The 21,286-nt window shown below is 44.7% G+C and overlaps 1 protein-coding gene across 1 annotated transcript in view; it reads left to right on the top strand.

The window, feature by feature from the left end:
• LOC101637893 (guanine nucleotide-binding protein G(q) subunit alpha) overlaps positions 1 to 21,286 on the top strand; it is a 249,891-nt gene that overhangs the window by 127,788 nt on the left and 100,817 nt on the right. Inside the window, exon 2 of the mRNA XM_004713824.4 lies at positions 14,333 to 14,487. Within this exon, the coding sequence (XP_004713881.1) occupies positions 14,333 to 14,487 (155 nt within the window). The remainder of the gene's footprint in view (positions 1 to 14,332; positions 14,488 to 21,286) is intronic.

The raw sequence follows: 21,286 nt of genomic DNA, 5'->3' as shown, positions 1-21,286 counted from the left end.
TGACTCAGCTTTCCTCCTGCAGTCGGCATCATTGCCTCTGTTTTGTGAGGTGGAGGACTTTGTGGACTGGTGTTGGGTTAATGGGTTAAGGTTGGACTTGTGGGCTTGGGCAGCATTGGGTTGGGATGTTTTCGTGATGCCCATTTTCTTTACATAAAACTCTCTTATACATGAGTTGCTGTGGATTTGTTTCTCCAAAGTACGCAGACTAATACAAAGAATAATAAAATTGACTTAGAAATTCTGCCTTGAGTGAAGACAGCATAGTCAGGTATGTGTTTTTGAGGATGGCATGCAACTCCTGTAAAGAATTACAGTCTCAAAGCCCACGAGGCCTAGCTTGTGTCCTGTCAAGGCCCTGGGAGTCGAACTTGAGTCCGTGGCGGTGAGCTGGGTGTGGTTTATTCTTCCACGGATGGCGATGGTTATGGGTTTGCCATGAAGCTAACATCAGTGTTGATTTGAATTTGGAGTCAACATGCAATTTCCTCTCTAGGTGAGTTTTTCATAGTCAAATCCTACTTTGAACTGTCTAGAATATTGAGGTCTGATCTCAGCACATGATGTTGCATGCCCCTAAAAGGGTCATATCATACTCCTTGATGCCCTATGTATTGTAGATGTATCTACTATATGTAGGTATATATACACGCAACCACATTGCATCCGTGGTCCCAAAAAGTATTTTATTTTTTTCTTTACCTGATTTTTATTATTTCCCCCTAATAGTTTTAAAGACCCCAACCCTCTCAGAGTGAATGTGCAGTGGAGCTATGGTGCACATCACAATGCCTGCATCCTCTCTCCCTGCATCTCCTTCTTCCCAGCCTCCTGGCTTCTTTCACTGCCCAGCAGCCGTGCCGCCTTGCACTGTTGGCACAGCACCAGCTTCAGCTCCCAGCTCCACATGGCAGTGACATTGGTTGCGCAGTTGGGTTACATTTAGTTGTGTGGAAAGAAGTACAGTTTCCACTCTTCTTTCCATTTGTCCTATATTAATTCAACAGATATTTATTGTGCCTCTATTGGGCGGCAGATACTCAGAGAAGCCAGTGTTGGGCCTGTCTTCAAACTTAAGCTTTGATTGCGAGGAAGATATTGACCATTGCCACACAACTAAATGTAACCCAACTGCAGAGATAAGTGCTATCAATGATTGCATAGTACATAATGGAATACTCCTATGAGAAACAGGCATTCACTCCTCAGATGTGGCATCATGTGTGTGTATAATATGTGCTGCTTAAATACAATTAAATTTGACATATATTTGTTATGTACTCTCTATATTGGATCCCAAAGGAATTGGACTCAGTTAGCCATTTCCCCCCTTCTAGATATACAATCTAGATAAAGAAAATGTAGGTATTCTGTGGTTGGAAATTCTGGAATTGTGCACCATGCTTACACTTGGCATATGTCATGGCATTTCTAGGCGTGAATGTCAGCGTCATTCAATCATCTGGGCGTGTTACTTGTGATTGTATAGGTATGCATTACTTAAATCCGTTCAGACAGCTTCTGACCAAGTATATATCCATGGTCCCATAAGAGCATAAAGTTATTTTTTTTCTTTTTTAAGAGAAAGCTGTTCTCATTTTGTTTTTTATGTTCCCCACGTGGTGGACTGTGTTCTCTAGAGAAGCAAGCGCGCGTGCCGTTGTAGAAGTGGGTCAGTCCAGGCTGGTCCAGGTCCATGGGTCATATGGCAAGCCGGAGGCTTCACTCGTATCTTGCAAAGGCTGACGCGCTAAGAAGCAAGAAGATGAAGTAGGAAAACCACAAGCTGGTAGACACCGAGTTGAATTAATCTAGCGTCAACAGACTGCTGATGGCTCCTGGAATCAGCAGGCAATATGGCAGGAGAGTGGGGAGTGGTCCCAAACCAGACACAGGACCCAGAACCAGCAGAAGTAATAAGCTTCCCCACAGAATCTGCCCTACAAAGGAATAGGCCACACCCTGAGGAGCCTTTCTTCCAGTGGCATCAGGGCTATGGCCTAATGATGCCGGCTGGACTTCATCACAACTGCCAGCTGCTCACAGGGTTGATGGCATGTGTTCAATCCCAGCATGAAGTTGATTATACCGTATTAGATTACATTGTAGAGGATTGTTGCCAAACTACTGAGAATTCTGGCCCAGGCAACTTGATACAAAACCTAAGTCACATCCCTAATCATTTTAAAGACTCCCAGGCCCAGACTCTTGGCAGCACTTGACCCTGAGTGGGATCCAAGCAGATGAGGCAGAGGATATGACTGGGTGTGGACTCTTGGGCTGTGTCCAGGGTGCCGGCAGTCACCATGCTGCCCTGGCTCCCTCCATTCTTGCACAGTCTGCTCGCCCTGCTTCTTTCCTTTGACTCTGCGGCTGTGACTGCAGTGTGGTGACACTGGGGCAGCCAGTTCCTTTGGCCTGCAACTGCAGTGTCAGTGGAGTAGACGTTAAGGGTGATTAGGAATACATTCCATAATTTTTAATATGCCATTTGCATGATGTACAAATCATATAACATATTTCACAGAATATGTCAGGGATATTAAACAATGCATACCTGCATTTGTGTAATAAAGGTATAAGCCAAGGCCCAGAAGTCATGAATGAGATTGGTAGTATACTGGTTACCAGAAAATAAGCAGTTGAACCTCTACATGTAATCCAAGGCAGTCTGTAGGTAAGCCTGAGTGGTGGAGCTCTTGGTGTAGCCAACCTGCAGCCAGGTCCATTGAGCCAGGTGTATGTGAGGCACCACAGCCAGAGCCTTGCACTGGCTCTGCAGCAGGTGGTGAGTTGTTACCTGCATGCACCCAGGTCTAGCATGGTCAGTCCATGGAAAGCCAGGCAACAGGGTGGGGCGGGAAGGGCTGTACACTGCCTCAGCCCCACGGGGCCCCAGATGGGCAGTTGGACCTCCCCCATCTATCAAAGAACACACATGACCCCCTGCAAACCAAACCTCCATGTTGCCATCAGATATTAAGATGAGACAACTTTTAATTCACTGGACTGAAAAGAAAGAAGAAAAAGCACCGAGTAAAAATCAGTTGGTTTAGCATATTTATAAAAACAACACGAACAGTTGCACAGTTTGGAACTGTATTATGTGCATGTTATTTGTAGATGAATGCATTCATACAGCTCTTGAAAAAAGCTAAATAAGGTATAAAAGGAAGAGAGAAGGCATTTTCAGTGTAAGGAAAAGCAAGTGGAGATAGACTGCAGTGGGAAATTGCAGGAGTTTTGAGGCAACAAAGAGTAGTCTCATTTTACAGAAGCCAGTTCTTTGTGCAAAGTAGCAACTTTATACATTGTTGAGAATGTTGTCTTTATTCAATGCCCTTGCAAGTCAACTGGAATTAAAGGTGGAACTACAAACACCCTCCCTCGATCTACTCCCAGGCTTTGTGGACTTGCCGTCTGTAGGAACCCCTTCCCTGGACAGGGGCCGTTTCTAAGTCTGTGATTACTTATTGCCTCGCGCTCACGGGGGACCAATAAACCTTGCATCGTACTGGTGAAACGAGTCTGGACTGCTGGAACTGTTGCCTCTGGCAGAAAGGGAGCCCCTTCCAAAGGATTGAAAGACTGGCTTCTTCGTGGATATCAAATTCATTTCAAATCCTACCTACACTAACCTAGGTTACCATATAGTTTTACCCAATTCAGAGAAGGACCTCAACCATTTCTTCCTGTAACTAATACACACACTGCCTTCAAGCTGATTTTGACTCATAGCAACCCTTCAGGACAGAGTAGACACTGCCCATTTGGGTTTCTGAGTCTGTAAATCTTTATGGGATCAGAGAGCCTCAGTTGGTCCCTAGGAACAGCTGATGGACTCTCACTGCTGGCCTTGTGCTTAGCAGACCATTCCTTTACCTGCACTGGACCAGGGTTTCTTTATGAGTAATCCAAGTCACCTCAGTGCCGCTGAGTTGATTCTGACCCAGAGCAACCCAGTAGGCCAGGGTAAAACCGCCCCTGTGAGCTTCTTTACTGGATCTGAAAGCCCCCTTCTCCCTCAGAGCTGCTGGTAGTTTCAGGTTGCCCACCTTGTGGTTAGCGGCCCGACTCACAGCCACTAAGCGCAGCCAGCGGGCCCTCTATAACGAACCGTTTATCTGAATGTAATTGTGGGAAAGGGCTGGAAATTCATTCCCTCGCTAGTGTGAGGTCACCAGCGACTGGCTACTGTGTTCTGGGTTTCACACAGGCTAAAGTGTTACTGGCCAAGCGTATTTGGGAAACAAATGGATTAAGAAAGAATCCTTTAGAACAAGTATTGCAAATTAAAGGCCCATAATACAGCTTAGGCACAGATATACTTTATTTTGCCCAGGTTGCCAGGATACTATATAGAAAACTTGTGACTTCTTTTTTTTTTTTCTTCTGCAGCATTTAGTTATCCTAGCTTTTAAAAAAAATCATTTTATTGGGAGCTTTTACAGATATTATAACTTAATTCCATAGTTCAATCTCATCAAGCAGTATTGTACAATTGCTACACATTAAGCTTCAAAACATTTTTTTCTTCTTGAACTCCTTGATCTATATCAGCTCCCTTTTATCCCCTCCCTTCCCCACCCTCCCCCCCAGGAATCCTTATTTATTTATTTATGCTGTATCCTACACCATCCAGTATATTCATTCACAAACAGTTCTGTGGTTTGCTCCCCTGGCGTAGGGTTATAGAGTCATCAGTGCTATCAGCTACTCCCCATCTACCCAACACCCCCTCCCCCCAAATTCCTGTCCTCTCAGGGAACCGTCACTCCTGCTACTGTTTCTGAAGAGTAAACTATCTAGTCTTTCACGTTTCAACTGAGGTTAATTATACAAATGAACATCCGCAGGTCTGACATGATTAATGAGGCGAAACAAGTAGAAACCGTAAGAGTAAAGGGAGGAAATGTTAAAGGACTTGAAGACAGTTATGGGGTTCATCAGTGCCCTGCCGCACCCTGGCTTTATCATCTTGTGGCCCTTCTGAGAGAGACTGCCCAATTATCTTACTCCACTACCTCCCCAACCCTTCACATCAATTTGGTTACTTGTTTTTGAACTTCTGATACCTCTTCTTGTCACTGCCTCATGATCACACAGGCTGGTGTTCTTATTCCAGGTGGGCTTTGTTGCTTCCCTGCTAGATGGCCGCTTGTTTAATTACAAGCCTTTAAGACCCTAGATCAGGAGTCCTCAAACTTTTAAAACAGGGGGCCAGTTCACTGTCCCTCAGGACCTGTTGTAGGGCCAGACTATAGTTTAAAAAATTCCTATGCACACTGCACATATCTTATTTTGAGTAAAAAAAATGGGGCAAAAACGCCCAGCGGGCCAGATAAATGTCCTCGGAGGGCCGCATGTAGCCCATGGGGTGTAGTTTGAGGACCCCTGCCCTAGATGCTGTATCTTTTATTTTTATTTATTGATTTTTACATTCTATTTTATTTATTTATTTTTAAAGATTCTTTTATTCAGGGCTCTTACAGCTCTTACAGCAATCCATAAGTCAACTGTATCGAGCATATTTGTATAGACATTACCAACATCATTTTCTAAACATTACTTTCTATTTGACTCCTTGGTATCAGCTCGTCTTTCTTCCCTCCCCCTCCCCCCCCTTGTGACCCCTTGATAAATTATTATTATTTTTATATCTTATACCAACCAATGTCGCCCTTCACCCACATTTCTGTTGTTCGTCCCCCTTGGGGAGGGGGGTGTTATGTGTCAATCCTTGCAATTAATTCCTCCTTCCCTCCCTCCTCCCCACATCTTCCCCCTACCCTCCTGTTATCACTACTCCCATTTCTGTTCCTGAGGGGTTTATCTGACCTGGATTCCGTGTAAATTATGTATGCTTTTTCGGGCTGGGGTGGGGGAGGATGCTAGTTTTCTTTTTTTTCTTCAATCTTTTGGTTCATTTTTGTTTTGTCTCCTTTACTGTTGTCTTGTCTACCTATAAAAGCATAGGCTTGGGGGGAGGGGGAGCGGGGATGGAGGGGGAAAATGAGCTGACACCAGGGGCTCAGGTGGAAAGTGGGTGTCGTAAGAATGAGGGCGTCAACATATGTACTAAAGTGCTGGACACAGATGACGTATGTACAGATTGTGATGAGTCGTATGAGCCCCTAATAAGATGATTATTTATAAAAAACAAAACAAAACACAGGCATGGGAAGCAAGCCCGAGGAGAAAGCAATGGGACCAGTGGTCCTGGAGGGACTCGGAGGTAGGAGGAGGTAGGGGAAAGGAGCAGTGAACAAGTAAAGCCAAAGACAGGGGAACAACTAGGGAATTAAAAGCAATAACGAGGAGGATGTAGAGATCCCAGTGGTGTTGGAGCAACAGCAATCTAGCTGAGAGGAATTACTAAGAGGCAGAAGAAGAGCGAGCATGATGGTAAGACAGGAGGAAGGTAAAAGGAAACAGGAAAGATCTATGAAGCAAAGCTATGGATAGAGGTATAAACATCGGTATGCATTTACGTAAATATATTAATTCATAAAAATAGAGGTATTGGCCTGTGTACGTGTATTTATATGGCAATACATTGAGTAAGTGAACAGACTTTGGGCCACTGCTCAAGCCCTCCCTCAATGCAAGAACACTGTGTTCTAACAACCTGGCATTCTCTGATGCTCTCCTTCCCAACACAATCGCTGACGACAAATGGGTGCATTAGCAATGTGGTGAAGAAAGCTTTATCTTTTAATAGCCGGGCACCATCAACATTCTTCACCACATTCGATTATGCACTCATTTTGTCTTCAGTGATCGTGTAGGGAAAGTGAGTACCATACAAGGCCGCATTGTTAGAACATGACCAGAAAAGCTGCACCCTCCTCGCCATCAGTTTTGGAACCCTTACTATTCCCCTGTCCCCAACCTTATTGGCTCACTGCTTCCTCCACACCCATGCCCCAGGGACCACTGGTCTTGTCACTGTCTCCATACCCCTATCCTGCCTATCTTGTATAAATAAACCACAACAATAACAACAGAAGAAAGACTATCCAGATAGTCCCAAGTCTAACAACAGAGCAGGTGAATGTCTCTGTCAAATAGCAAGAAGGATATATTAAAATCCATCAGTCCAGTCTACTTTCCTTTCAGGGTTCCATATCCTGGGACCCACGTACCTAACACCATATACACCCTTTTAGTCTTTAGCATTTGTTTTTGAAAGGCATGCATACTGAAAGTCCCCATTGCTGTTCCTGCAGCGAGGGATAGAGTAGTCTAGTCCCATCCCCCACACCACACCCCATTCCACCTGTAGACTTTCATTGTAATAAACACACACACACACACACACACACACACACACACACACACGAGTCAAAAGTCTACAATTGAGGACTTTGTGGCTTCATTCCAACACTGGTTTGTTGCACTCCCCTCTTGGTTTGCCCCCATGTGGGCAGGTCAGACCAGCCACTCTCCCCAAACTGTATCTTTAGGGCCATCCTTTTCCCTTGAATGATTGGAGGATCTGGCCATAGCAGACCTATGCTTCTAATATCAGCAGTTGGTTGGAATGAAATAGCAACAGTTCTGTTTAATCAAGGCACATATTTTTCAGTGTGCCATGGTCCCCATCATTCACTAATTCTCGTGGTTTGCTGGCCCTTGTGAGCCACCTGTTAACGATACCTGCTTTGGCGCTATCACTGGCTCATAATCAGTGTGGTGGGGATTTGCATCACAGTCATCCGGGTGGCCTCTGAAACCAGGAAGAGCAGGGCACCACTCCAAGAGTTCCTTGTCCAGTATGTCTGAGATATTATCCTAGGATTTTCTTTCCTAATGAGTTCCCAGGCAATACTGATGCTCTTTGGTTTTTAGACCACCCTTGGAGAAACATTGACCTATAGTATTATTACCAATTTGTACAAGGCAGATAGCTCAGCATGTTCCTCACCAGAAAGTAAAGTGTAGATAGCTTAAACAATTTAGCCAGGGTCACAAGGCTGTTCAGAAGCAGAGTCTGATCTGAATTTTGGTCCAACATAATCAGAATCGCCCAGGCCCTAGCCTAGGCTGATACCCTGTAAACCTTCAGCACTTACTTTCAGGTGGAAACTCCAACTGATTATTAAAATGAACCCGGTGTGGAAGCACCTCACTCTCACTCATTCTGCAGATATGTCAGAGGGGCCCACTGTGTGTCTGGCCCTGAGCCAGAGGCAGTATTTCTTCATTCACTAGCTTGACAACAACTCTTACCTCTGCGCACCTGTTCTCACAGAGGGGCCCCCAGTATTGAACAAAATCAATAATGAGTATTTGTGTTAATGTTTAGTGTTATTTATCATGGGGATGGCTGCACATGCACACAATGGAAGCAGCATCAAAGTACATCCAGCAGGAAAGTCCCCCTCCTAACCTCCTGGATCTCAGACTCCTCAAGAGAACTCTGTAGTGTGGGCACAGCCATGGAAACCTATGACTATACCAAGGGTGAGTGTGGCCATGCCGCAAGACACACCGAGTCAGTAGAGGTTTATCTTGAAGTAAACCTCCACCTAAGGGAATGTCAGCTAAGTCCACAGGGAAGGAGTAATAGAATTCATAATCACAAAATGTTAGAGCCTAAATTCTGAACACTTAGTTTACAGAAGAAGATCCCTCATAGTATAGAGCTTACATTTGGGCTGCGATCCCTAAGGTCAACAGTTCAAAATCACCAGCCACCCCACAGAAAAAAGACTGGACTTTCTACTCCTGTAAAGAGTTCTGGGAGGGGCAGTTCTACCCTGTTCTGTAGGGTCGCTAAGAGTCAGCATAGACCCAATGGCAGGGAGTGAGTGAGTGAGTTTTAGAGAAGGGTGTGAATGACCATGACTGCCCCAAATCCATTTGTAGAATCTTCGAGTGGATTAAGCCACTGTTGAGTCTCCTCTGACTGTTGACTGGGGATCTGACTAGTCTTTTCCTCAGAGAGTACAGTGGAAAGTGGATTCCTTCCACCCTGCTGACCAGTCCAGGGATGCGCAGTTTCCCGTATGAACTTACACGGGTGTGTCCTTGATGGAGACCAACATTCTCAGTCACAAAAGCATGAGCTATCCTCTGACTGCCTCGGGAAACCCCTGGGCCAATATTGCAAGTTCCTCTGCCTTACATGAACTACATGTCCCAGCCATGAGCCCAACTCCACACAGGCTAGTCCCACCAGTAGCTGTGTGATATGTTGCCCCATGTGTATGTGATCGTTTTCTTTGACATGTACACCACAGAAAACCCTTGGCCACCATTATGACCTTGCACTGATGGTTTCCCTCATCTGGATGCTAAGTTTCTGTAATTTTCCTGTTTGATTTAATAAATGGTCTCTTAAAAGAAAAGAAAAGATGGAGGAAGGAAGGAAGGAAAAAAGAAAGACAGAAAAAGAGCCTGGTGACAATGGCCTTTAAGCACCCTTCAGAACTCATTCCAAGATTAAAATAATCAATCATTCAAAGTCAAAGGGGCAGCATTTACCCAAGGGCAAATTTCAGTGGGTTAGGGAAGAAGGAGTGTCAGGGAGCAGCCCCTAATAAATCGTCCTGGGCCCAGTAGGTGTGATTGTACAGCAATAATAAGTAACGATTATAGTAAAGTCATAGAGAATAAGAACGATAGAAGAGAGATTGAAATAATGGAGTCAGGCACATTTCATGGTAGTATGTTCACCTCAGCCCCGCTTGGTGGTCCACGTGGTGATGGGAGACGTGAGGGTAGGAGAGAGAGGGAGGGGAAGGAGGACAAGGGGAGAGGGGACAAGGGAGAGAGAGCCAGGGGGAGAGAGAGCTCTTTATTACTAACCAAGGCTTATATATCTTTGGGCGGGGAATGCAAGCCCCCTAATTACAGGTAAAGACATACATCACAGGAAGGGGTTATACTATAGGTAATACAGTAATGAGAGGGGGACAATCTAGGGGTATAAACGCAGTAGGAAGGGGAAGGATTGGGGGTACACTTGTGACTAGATGGGCAGATCCTAGATTCAGGATGGCAACCTAACCCTGGATGTCATTGACCTGTTCTCTGGCTCTCCATGGGAACAATTACTATCCTTATCAGTAGTGTGTGAGTCCCACCTACAGTGGACCAGATGCCTTCAGGAGAATATCTCTTAAGCTGGGGAAAAGTCTTTTTATATCCCACAAAGGAGGCATGGAACCAAGAAGCACGGGGAAGAAATGGGATGAGTGATGGTGCCTTGAGGGGATTGCAGTGGATGAGATGAAACCAAGTGTGCACGAATCGTTGAATGTAAAACTGGTGATCTGCTCTGCACACCTTCGCCTCATTCACATGAAAAGGTTCTTTTTAAAAAAAAGACAAAAAGTCAGAACTTGTTCCTATTCACTGAGCAAGGGCAGAAAGGAGGGATGTGTGAGATGTGGCACTAGACATATCTGCTGAGGTTGGGAAGAGTGGAGAAGAGCCACATACACAGCACTTGATGCTCAGAGGTTCTGGTCTAGGACAACAGGCAAAAGGCAAAGCAAAGGGACCCAATATATGCTCATGATCCATGAGGTTCAGTATGGAGAAGCTGCCCCCGCCTAGCTAAGCAGAGCACAGCACCTGGAACTGTAGGAGCCAGTGATATTCTGATTCGTGAAGGGTGACTCTCATAGGGAACTCCAACAGAGATAGCGCGCCTTACCTGTAGTAGGGATCAACCATGACAGTCCAAGCTGGTAAACTTGACGATAAGTAGGAGAACTAAGCAGATTGCTTGGCAGGGAACTAAATACAACTGTAGGGACCCGTTTTATAAGATTAGGGTACTCAGTGGAGCTAGGGCTTCTCAATTACTGGGTCTAACTCTCAAGGTCAGAACACAATTAGCAAGGAAAGTAATTTTGTTCACCTCAGTGTATTTAGCTTCCTAAAACCTTACTGAAATCAAGATTAGTTTTTAATATGGAACCTTCCCCACTTAAGTAGATAGAAGGAAGATAAAATTTGGAGTCTAATATGAATGAGATGCTGAAATTATGTCTCCTTAAAATTTCATAATGTAAACAAATAGGTCATTATTTGATCATGATAGTCATTCATTGTATAACCAGTTCAAAGGTTTTTATTCCTATAGAAATAGTTCTGAAAAGCTAGAACTATGTCAATAAATTATCAGCCATCTGATTCTGAATTCCAGTCTCATTAGCTATAATATAATTAGTTGTTATATTTATGGTTATTTGTATATACATATGTAATTTGCATAGATATGGCTTTCTGTGGTTTGATTGGGATGGTTAGGCCATAATGCAGTTTAACTTTAATCTTCTTGAAAAGATTTTTAAAATCTCCTTACCCCTTTTCGCACATTTCATAAATGTGGTACAAGGCTAAGTCAAAGAGAGTAGTGCTAGAAAATTAAGGAAACATTTCTTAAGCAAAAATATAAAAATGTGAAGCTACATGAAAAATAGAAAAATGTGAAGATATGCCCAAAGTCATATATCTAATCTTAGGTCTCTAATCATTTCCCCAAAAAGCCTTGATAGCTTTTCTTGAGAGGTCCAGGTCACCCTCAAGGTCAACAGTTCAAAGCTACGATAGTCTGGGAGAGAGATGAAGCTGCTGCTCCCATCTAGATTCAGGAACGACAGGGCTTCTGGAGGTCAGAATTGACTCATGACAGTGGATTTGATTTTTCATTTAACCCCTCCCCAAAGAATTCCATGTTTTTTAATTTACACCTTATCTAAACATCAGCTTTGGCACCCTCAAGGGACTCAAACCATGTTCCTTTTCAATGTTCTTTAAAATTTGCAAACAAAAATAAATCTGAATTGGCAAGCCCAGGGCAATAGAGTGAATGCAACAAGGTTTCTCAAGGAAATTCTCCTCGAACAGCCCTTTCCACCCTCAGCAAATGAACAGACGCCATGCTGGAGAGAAAAACTCAGCTCCAGGCTCCTGGACTTTTTTCCACCAATGCACTTTTCAATTTTCTTAGAACTTCTCCACAGTAAGAGCCCAGATTAACCTGTGTCCTTTGAGAAAATCTGTCGCTCTGACTCCTGGGGGATCCTGTACATCATGATCTGTTGAGCAGACCTCTGGTCCGGCCAATCCTCTCCGAAACCACTGCCCTAATTGGAACTTTCCCTGTGGATGGTACTGGTAAATCTAAAACGAACTCATCTCCATTAGCTTCGATCTTGCCTAAAAGGTTACTAGAAAGATACGCGCTTGTTGCTAATTGAAGTCTGTGCCGAAGCTTGTGCCCACCAAGCCAGAGGTTTCTGAGGCTGACGGTCGCGTGAAATTGACAATGGCAGACCACGTGAGAGCCCCGGCTTGGGAAGCTGCTCTGTCGCAGGTATTTCTGCAGCGTCTTCCGTGTGTGGAGCTCAGCCAGGGTCTTCATCCCTTGAGCCTAATCGGCTTCCCTCTCTTAGCTCATCGTTCAGGTCTTCGCTGCCTTCCTTAAAATGTTTGGTCCGGGCAGGTGCTAAGTTGGCTCCCTGCAAGGGCACCCAGGGGCCCGGGTCACATTGCGGAAGATTCCTGCCCACATGGGCAGGGCTGGGGAAGTGGGAAGAACCCGGGTGGCCCCTGAGGGCAGGGAGTCAACCTGGGTCCTGTTTGGCTTGGCTGCCACTGACAGTAAGGAATAAGTTATTGTTCCTGGTACTGGCCAATACCCAAGGTCGCCCACCCCCACCCCACCCAAGGGTCAGCACCCAGAGGTCAGGAGTGTTTCTTATACCCTCCTGCGTCTTGCAGTAGAGGGAAGAGGGGCAGGCCTGCCTCTGTCCCCTGCTGCTGCCACCCAAGCTAGTGTACCTGTGGGCCTTCTAGAACAGACTGACAGGTCTGTCTGACTTACACAGCTGCTCCAGAGGCAGCAGTGAGTCAGCCTGCCCCAGGTGCACAGGGCCCACTGCTGGGGTGTGGGGTGGTGGTGGGAGGTGGCTGGGGCCAGTTTCTGGTGACAGCAGGTGGGCTGTTGTCAACCTTGGTGTCCCGACATAAGGACCTGCCCTTTAACGTGCTCGGGTCTCGCACCCTCAAATTGCCCTCCAACACCCAACTTTGATGACATCCCCCTCCTGCAGCCGTGCCCCCACTCCCCATAGGAACCCGCCAAGCAGTCGGACCCAATTTAGCAACCCACCAGTGTTCAGAGAGAAAAAGTGGTCTTTCCTTGAATGGAAACAACTACTACTGATTCTGTGCTTTGTAAGAGACAAGGGCTGTCTATTTTCGTATCTCGGGGGTTCAGGCCACTCTCTGGAAGTGGCTGAGTCTGGCCACCCACCACTGGCTCTGGTGTCCACGCCTACCTTCTACTGAACCACTTTGATTGGGAGATAAATGTCCTTTTTGATAGAGTGGTCCAGACATTGATTTGAACGATTTTAGTAAGAGGAGTAACTACGTTATGATAGTGTCTATTTGAGGTAGATAAATAAAAAGCCTCTTTGAAAGCCTCAAAAAAAAAAATGCTTGGTCCATCTGAAAAGCTGCTGGGGCAGCACTTCCATAAATTTGTTACAGAGCTTCAATTTGGGAAGATGCGGTACCCACTTGAGTTTTGTTTAAAGATTCACATTAGCCCTGGCCTCAGAATCCCATCTGTCCAGCGTGGAGAGATGTGTAAACACATCTTCTTTGGAATAAACTGCACATGTATGAACTGGGTCCCTAGTAACAATATGTTTTCTTACCCACGTATAATGAAAATGACAAAGCCCTTTTTCATTGTCGGTAAAGCAAAAGTCGATTCTCAATTCAATATGTATGTAATGAAACTATAAAAGAATTGTGTTAAAATTTGGAATGGGGGTTTACGTTATTATTGTTGCTTACATTAAACCACTAATTTTTTTTCTAGTAGTTTTTAACCCTATTCTTACAAATGTACTCTAGAAACTAATCCTGATTAGTTAAGAATTCTGATTAGTTGTGTTTTGGCAAACACACATGACACTCATATACAGAGTATATGAGTATTTAAATTTTGTGTTTAATTATAACAAACTGTAGACACAGAGAAGATAATTAATCCTCAATGTTCCCTTAAATAATATGAATTGTTTCAATGCTCTGATAATCACTCCAAAACAGCCTACTGTTTAATATAACTTGCTTAATGCGCCCATAGGAGTTGGATACATGGCTTTCTTCCTAGTCTTTTTCAAATCTTACTCTAGAGGAAGAGGACTGGATTCTCACCTCAGAACCAAACCAGAACTGTTACTTTCTTATTAAGCATTTTGAAAAGAAGTTATCTGAATTGTGCAAAATATGTGCAAACCAAAGGCAATTTTCAGTGATGGCAAGAAAGTTAAATATGACTTTTTTTTTTACACAGGCCCATGCACAATTAGTTCGAGAAGTTGATGTGGAGAAAGTGTCTGCCTTCGAAAGCCCATATGTAGATGCAATAAAGAGTTTATGGAACGATCCTGGAATCCAGGAGTGCTATGATAGACGACGAGAATATCAGTTATCCGACTCTACCAAATAGTGAGTATTCATCCCGGCAGTACTCTGAATCTCTGCCTTCACCTACTTCCCACTCGGAGCTTCTCTGGGCTACCATCGCCCAGAGTTCTGTGCTGTGTGTCTAGTATCTGATTTGAACCTCGAAATAAGAAGCATCGGTAGGAAACTTGTGCCAGACTCTTAAACTCTAGACAGTATGCCTGGTCAGTGGTCCCCGAAATGAGTGACACTGCACCCGGCGGGGTGGGGGGGCATTGGAATAACCCAGGGAGTTGGGGTGGCTGTTAAAACAGATGCCTATACTATATCCTGAATTTATGGGTTCCAAATGTTTTTGCGGTGGGGGAGGGGCTGCTGAGTAAATTTTTTCCCCCTGAAAGGGGGGTGGTAGGCCAGAGAAGTTTGGCAATGCATGATGGGTGTGACCAGTCAGGATAAATGTTTGTTTTCTGTTTTCGGCTTCAAAAGCAAACCAAAGACCCTAGGAGTCTGAGCCTGCCACCCTAGGTCTCCCCTAATTTGCAAAAGTGCGATTCACAAACACATATTCCACGTTAATTGAAAAATCCTGTAATAATCGTTTGGGGGAGAAATTTCTGATCTTGTTCATGTCCTGGAAGACGTCTACGCAGAGTAGAAAGTGCCGACAAAAACACTCCTTGGACTACGGCGGCTACTGAAAGCATCAGACTTCTCGGGCCGAGGTTCAGACACAGAACCTTGCCTGTGTCTGGGAAGCGACTATTAGGTTGATGGATAGGTTTTCCTTTGCATGAAAATTGTATGTGAGTCTAATTACAGCTGCATCCCAGAATTATTTCCTGGGCTGTTCAAGACTGTGTGTTCTGGGAAAGCTTTGCGTGCTACAGAGATTGGGCCTTTTTCTCCATTCAGTCTTGCCTCCTGGAGAGAAAGTAAAGATTTGGTAATCACTGTATGAATGTGATTAGTGTAGTCAGCAATCTAGATAACCAAGCACCTGAGAAATGGATTTTTGTCATATTTAGCCAGATTTATGCCTATGTTAATTATATAAACTCAACATGCACCTCTAGTTTACATTCTGGGCAAACAGAAGAATGAGTGAAAAATAGTCAGCAGCTTTAGGCCAAGTTTATATGAGAAAACGGCCCAGAGTTGAAGAGCGGGACTTTGGGGAGAAGCTGCCCAGCTAGACTTCCTGGTCTCCCTCGGAATCGAAGGGCTGCTAGGCGGGGTTCTTCTTTTTTCTCCTCATGCCTCCTCCCCCACAGCCCCACCCCCTTCCATAAAGTTGAGGGTGCTTTTATTCTGATTCCAGACGCTGGTATAAGTTAGAATTCAGGTCGCCCACGGAAACATTACTGGGTCAAAATGTATGTTGTATTCTTATGGTAAATTTGAATTACATAATCCAGGAATACAAATTAGGATGCTTGTGAACACCCTGCCCCTTGTCTGCCTCTAAAATATGTGTTTCCCTGCCATTTCTTTTCCTTTCCCTCCTTCCACACCTTCACATTGCTCTTTTTATTCCTAGTCTCTCTCTTCCGCTCTTCTGCCTACTTTCCTTTATCTTGTACTTACCTTCTCCCTCTTTCTCCTCCTCCCTTTCCATGCCTCCCTCCTAAGTGCCTAAGACATAAGTTTCTGGGGACACGGGGATGAAAAGATGCACCCTACTCCTGTCTGTTCCAAATTCTGCCCCCTCGACCTTTGACCAGCTGTCTGGCCTTCTTTCCTGCCCCCTCGGTCCTGTTTCCTCTGCTTTTTCCGTTTTCACCGACCTCCCCAGGTTGCTGGTGTCTGTCATCCATCATTCCTTGTTCCTGTGAATTCTCTTTTCTCCCGTAGGCTTGCCACCTTCCTCTTCAGTCACTCTCGTCCTTCGACTCTTCCCATTGCTACCTCTCACTTTATTACCACGAGGTCTGTCCTGGCTCTTGCTAATAACGCCTCCATCTCCTCGATCTTCTTGTCACGTCTGTACTCCTGCTCTTATCCTTAAGCTGCCTCCTCCCCTTTCCATTTTTTCTAGGCCAGGTAGCGCTGTCAGGCAAGCATTGGACTTCTGTCTACATGGTCAGTGGTTTAAACCTATCAGCTGCTCTGCAGGAGAAATATAGGGCTGCCTGCTCCATGAAGATTTACAGTCTCAGAAACCTATTGAGGGGTGCCATGAGTCAGAATGGATCCAATGCAGGGTTTTGGTTTGAGTTCAAGAGGTCTTGCTAATGTGGACGCAGATCATCACTGTCTAATGACGATGCCCATCCCCCAGTTAAGCCTCCCCTGTAGCTTCCTGTTTTGCCTTCTGCTCTTGGGAGCAGCCCTCAGAGAAATTTCTGTTTACACAGAACACACCTGTCTCAGCGCCTGTGCTTGCTTTCCTGAAACCCGCTCTATCCCTGGTGACAGTCCCTCAGTTTGTGGGGTTTTAAGTAGACAGATACTCATGTGTAATGTAGTCTTTCATTGGTATGGAAATTGCTGCTGCCATTTCTACTGCCTTCTGGGCAAAGTGCTAACAAGATGGTCTCTCCAGATGTTGTCCAGGCCGAGTAGTCCACCAGAGAAGCACATCTACACTCTGAGCACATCTCTTACCCCTGTAACACCGAGCATGACGTTTTCATAACATTTAATTAAAACGTATCTGGTACCGAAATTATAAAGCCAGGATATAGGACACCTGAGAGAGGCCAACTGCTGCCTCTTCCAATGAGGCAGCTTTGATACCTCTTCCTTCACCTAGCAAGGTTATGTATGTGGGTGGAACCTAGAGTTAAAGAATAGATCATTCTTCTTCAATCCTGTTTATGATGGAGTAATAAAATACATTATTTATAAGCAGGTCCTTCTACCCCTAGATATTTCTATGTGCATACCTTTAAAAGATTGAACGTGTTCCTACATGGTGACACCTAATGAGTAACCGGGACTTTTTACCCTTTATGTCTAGTTCCTCCAGATGCCTCAAGATGTCTTACAGAGATGGCCGAGCTCAGGGCCACGCACTGCATCTGCTTGACACATCCTCCAAGGTTCTAGTAAACCACTTTGTATTATCCCAGTTTGCTGAAGAAGTCAGCATGGTTTTCCTGGAAATGTTTCACTCTCTGGATTTTCCAGGTTGCTTCCAAAAGCCAAAACCAGACTCACTGCCATCGCCATCAGACCAACTCACCGCAGTGCTGTCGGGCCGGGTAGAAAACTGCCCTCGTGGGTTTCTGAGACAATCACTGTGGAGCAGAAAGTTCAGCTTTCGCCCAGGTTGCTTCCACTGTGGTATAATTGAACTTCACCCTGAGCGTGTAGTGGGTTACACATTGGGCTGCTAGCTGTAAGGTCAGTGCTTTGAACCCTCCAGTCATTCCTTGGGGGAAAGATGATGCTTTCTGTCCGTAGGGAACCGTTCTCTGCCCTAGGGTTGCTCTGAGTCTGAAATCGCAGTTTTACTTTGGTTTTACTTCTCTCTCTTGTGCTCATAAACGGAAAGTTACACTGAAAGACCTGCATTGTGACCTCCATGCATTGTACATGATGTTGTGGATTTAAGTCAAATCAAGAAATGCCAGGCGCATCCGATATACATACCCTCAACTGAAGTTACGGTTCACCACAGTACTAGGTACATTGTGATTAAGGTATATTCAGGGGCTTTACAAAGTTTTGGAAAGAATGGAATTGAAAGGTAATGGAATTTTCCCATAAGCTTTATGAAGTGCCCTGGTAGTTTTCTTCCTGCTACCCAAACAGTCCCCTGGCTTCATTCGTAACTGTATGGTTCCTAGTTCCCCACTAAGTCCTCGCCTACTTTGAATTCTTGGCCTGAATTACCAAGTAGGATTTACAAAATAACGATTTCCTGCTTTTTCAATTGGCCTACATTTATTAACTAGCATTTTTCTTTATGAGTCCCTGGCAATGATTGCAGATAGTTAGCGTGCTTGGCTGCTACCCCAAAAGTCAGAGTTTTGAGGTCACAGCTCTTATTAGAGAGGTACATGTGTCCATCTTTGTGCGTCCGGAATTTATTACAGGGGTCAAAGAGGAGCTGTAGTTTATCACCCAAGCCAGTCATTTTGTGAAAGAAAAGATTGCTAGCATGAATTACTCTCCAACAGCATGCATGACATGGTACTCGCCCAGACTTTGGGTCACGGCGCTGCTAACCACAAGGTCAGCAATCTGAAACCACCAGTTGTTCCTCTGGAGAAAGTGGTGCTTCCTCCTCCTGAAAAGAGTTAGCATCTCAGAAATCCACAGGGGCAATTCTAATTCCATCCTGCTCTCCGGGGGTGGATTCGAATCCTAATGAACTCAGTGGTAGTGAGTTTGGTTTTGGGGGGTTTTGTAAGAGGTTGTTTGTGGAAACCTGTATTACTCACTCAATCTTAGTTACCTACTTCTGCGATAACAGACAGACTACAAGTGTTTAACAGATCAAAATTTATTTTTTCATAGTTGATGAAGCTACAAGTCTGAATTTCAGGGTGCTGGCTCTATGGGAAAAGCGTTCTCCCTGGCCCTGGAAGAAGGTCCTTGTCTATGTGTTTCTGCTCCTGGAAGATCTTGTGCTTTGCCTTTTCGTCCTCAACTCTGCCCAGCCTTGCTTGTTTAATCTTTTATGTGTCTTTAAAGAATCTGGTTTAAGATCTGCTCTAATGCTAATCTTGCTCCATTAGTATAACAAAGACAACCCCCCCCCCCCCCATCCAATGGTGATAATAGGGTTTAGGATGCACTTCACATATTTATGGGGGAACGCAATTAAATCCTTAACAAGGCGCTGTGGTTCTGATTTCATCCAGGGATGTTTTAGCACTCTTTATAGATCAGTAATTAAACAGCTGCTTCCCTGGCCTACCCTTAATCCCACTGTGGCCAGAGAGATTAAAATCATTGTTCTTCCCAACCGTCCTCTTCTGGCATTTTTCCTTTGCTTTCGCTTTCTCAGAAGTGGAAGTGTTAGGAGCCAGAGAAACCCTCCCAGCACAGAGAAATGGTCCAAATATCTTGGTTCCATTCCTTGTCGCTGAGCTCCCCATGTTTCTCCCGGATGATCTCATGAAGTCCAGAGATACCAATGGTGAGGATGTTATTGTTATTGTTGGTCTGTTCCCACTGATTGTGACCCTCTGTGTGCAATAGAATGGAACCCTGCTTGGTGCAGCGCCATCCTCCCAGTCGTTGCTGTTTGAGTCTGTGTTGGCAGCCCCTTTGCCAGCACACCTTACTGAGGGCCTTCTCCCTTTTCTGTGACCCTCGGCTTTTCCCAGGATGATGCCCTTTTCCAGGGAATTGTCTCTCCTGATAAGATGTCCAAAGTGTGTGAGATAAAATCTTGCCATCCTTGATTTGAAAGCGCCTTCTGGCTGTGTCTCTCAAGACAGATTGACGGTCTGTGGTACTTTAAGTACCCTTCCTCCCCCGCATGCTTCAGTTCCAGGGTCTTTTGTGGCCTATATATTGAGCATCACCAGCTCCTGCATAGAGCACATGTTCACAGAGCAATTCAAAGTTATTTCTTTCTCTCTATTGGTAGTAATTTGTGCTCCTTTTCTTTTCTGCCTTTTTTTGTGCCTGGGTGTGTGTACAGTATTTTATATTGTCTCCTTTCAACATGTGAGACTCCTTGTAGGGTTTCTGTCTTTTTAATTAAAATACATTTTTTAATGCATCACTTTAGAGCCAGTGGCTAGCTGGTCTCTAAGAGTAGAGCATCGCAGCCTGCCATGCACATCTCCCTAAAGGTGGAGGATAGCAGATATTCTCGCCCATCACTGCTGATTGTGTGATTCCGTGAATAGAGGCGAACCATCATCTTTTCTGTCTGGTCAACTCCTATTCATCCTTCTAGATTCAACTGAAGAGTCATGCTCTCTGTAAGCCCATGTGTCACCTACCTCAGTGCCTTGTAAATATATCTTTATGTATTTCTTATCTGTTGTTATTTATTTTATCTATTAACCATTTTATCTATTTGTGCATTTTTAGCTATTGTTATCTATTTTATCTATTTACCATTTTATCTATAATGCTTCACTCCCAAAGCAGCCAGTAAACTGTCATAAGAGAGGTTTGTAGTCAGTCTCTGATTAGCTTTCCCTCCACCCTCAGTGTCTAGAAGTGGCCTTGACATGACTGCTTCATGAAGTAACAGAAAGGTGACCTTCACTAGTTCAGTGCTGTGCTGACTCTCCTTTACCATTGTTAGATACATGCTGAAGTTTCAGACAGCTGGCCCTTCTTTTCCTACTATTTTTGAAGGTCTAGTGTCTGACCCAGGCCACAATATTTTGATTTGCTTTGTGTGCATGGGAAAGCTGGCCAACTAATAAAGTAGACCAGAGAAGTGATTCATTTGAATTTTCGTGTTGATAAAAACTATTGAATAGACCATGAACAATCGGAAGATTGAATAGATCTATGTGTCTTAGAAGTAATACACCAGAATATTCCTTACCAACAAGGATGCTGAGAATTTATCTCGCATACTTTGTGCATCTTATCAGGAGATTTTAGTCCCTGGAGAAAGGCATCATGCTTGATAAACTAGAGAGTCATCAGAAAAAGATGGAGCCCCCAATGAGATGTGCTGACACAGTGGCCGCAGTGGGTTCCAGCGTAGTGATGGAGCCCCCCAATGAGATGTGCTGACACAGTGGCTGCAGTGGGTTCCAGCGTAGTAATGAAGCCCCCAATGAGATGTGCTGACACAGTGGCCGCAGTAGGTTCCAGCATAGTGATGGAGCCCCCAATGAGATGTGCTGACACAGTGGCCGCAGTGGGTTCCAGCGTAGTGATGGAGCCCCCAATGAGATGTGCTGACACAGTG

This window comes from Echinops telfairi, unplaced genomic scaffold, assembly GCF_000313985.2.
Source record: "Echinops telfairi isolate 266 unplaced genomic scaffold, ASM31398v2 ScPeMD7_22;HRSCAF=79, whole genome shotgun sequence".
Lineage (NCBI taxonomy): Eukaryota > Metazoa > Chordata > Mammalia > Afrosoricida > Tenrecidae > Echinops > Echinops telfairi.
This window is presented reverse-complemented; position numbering and strand designations above follow the sequence as displayed.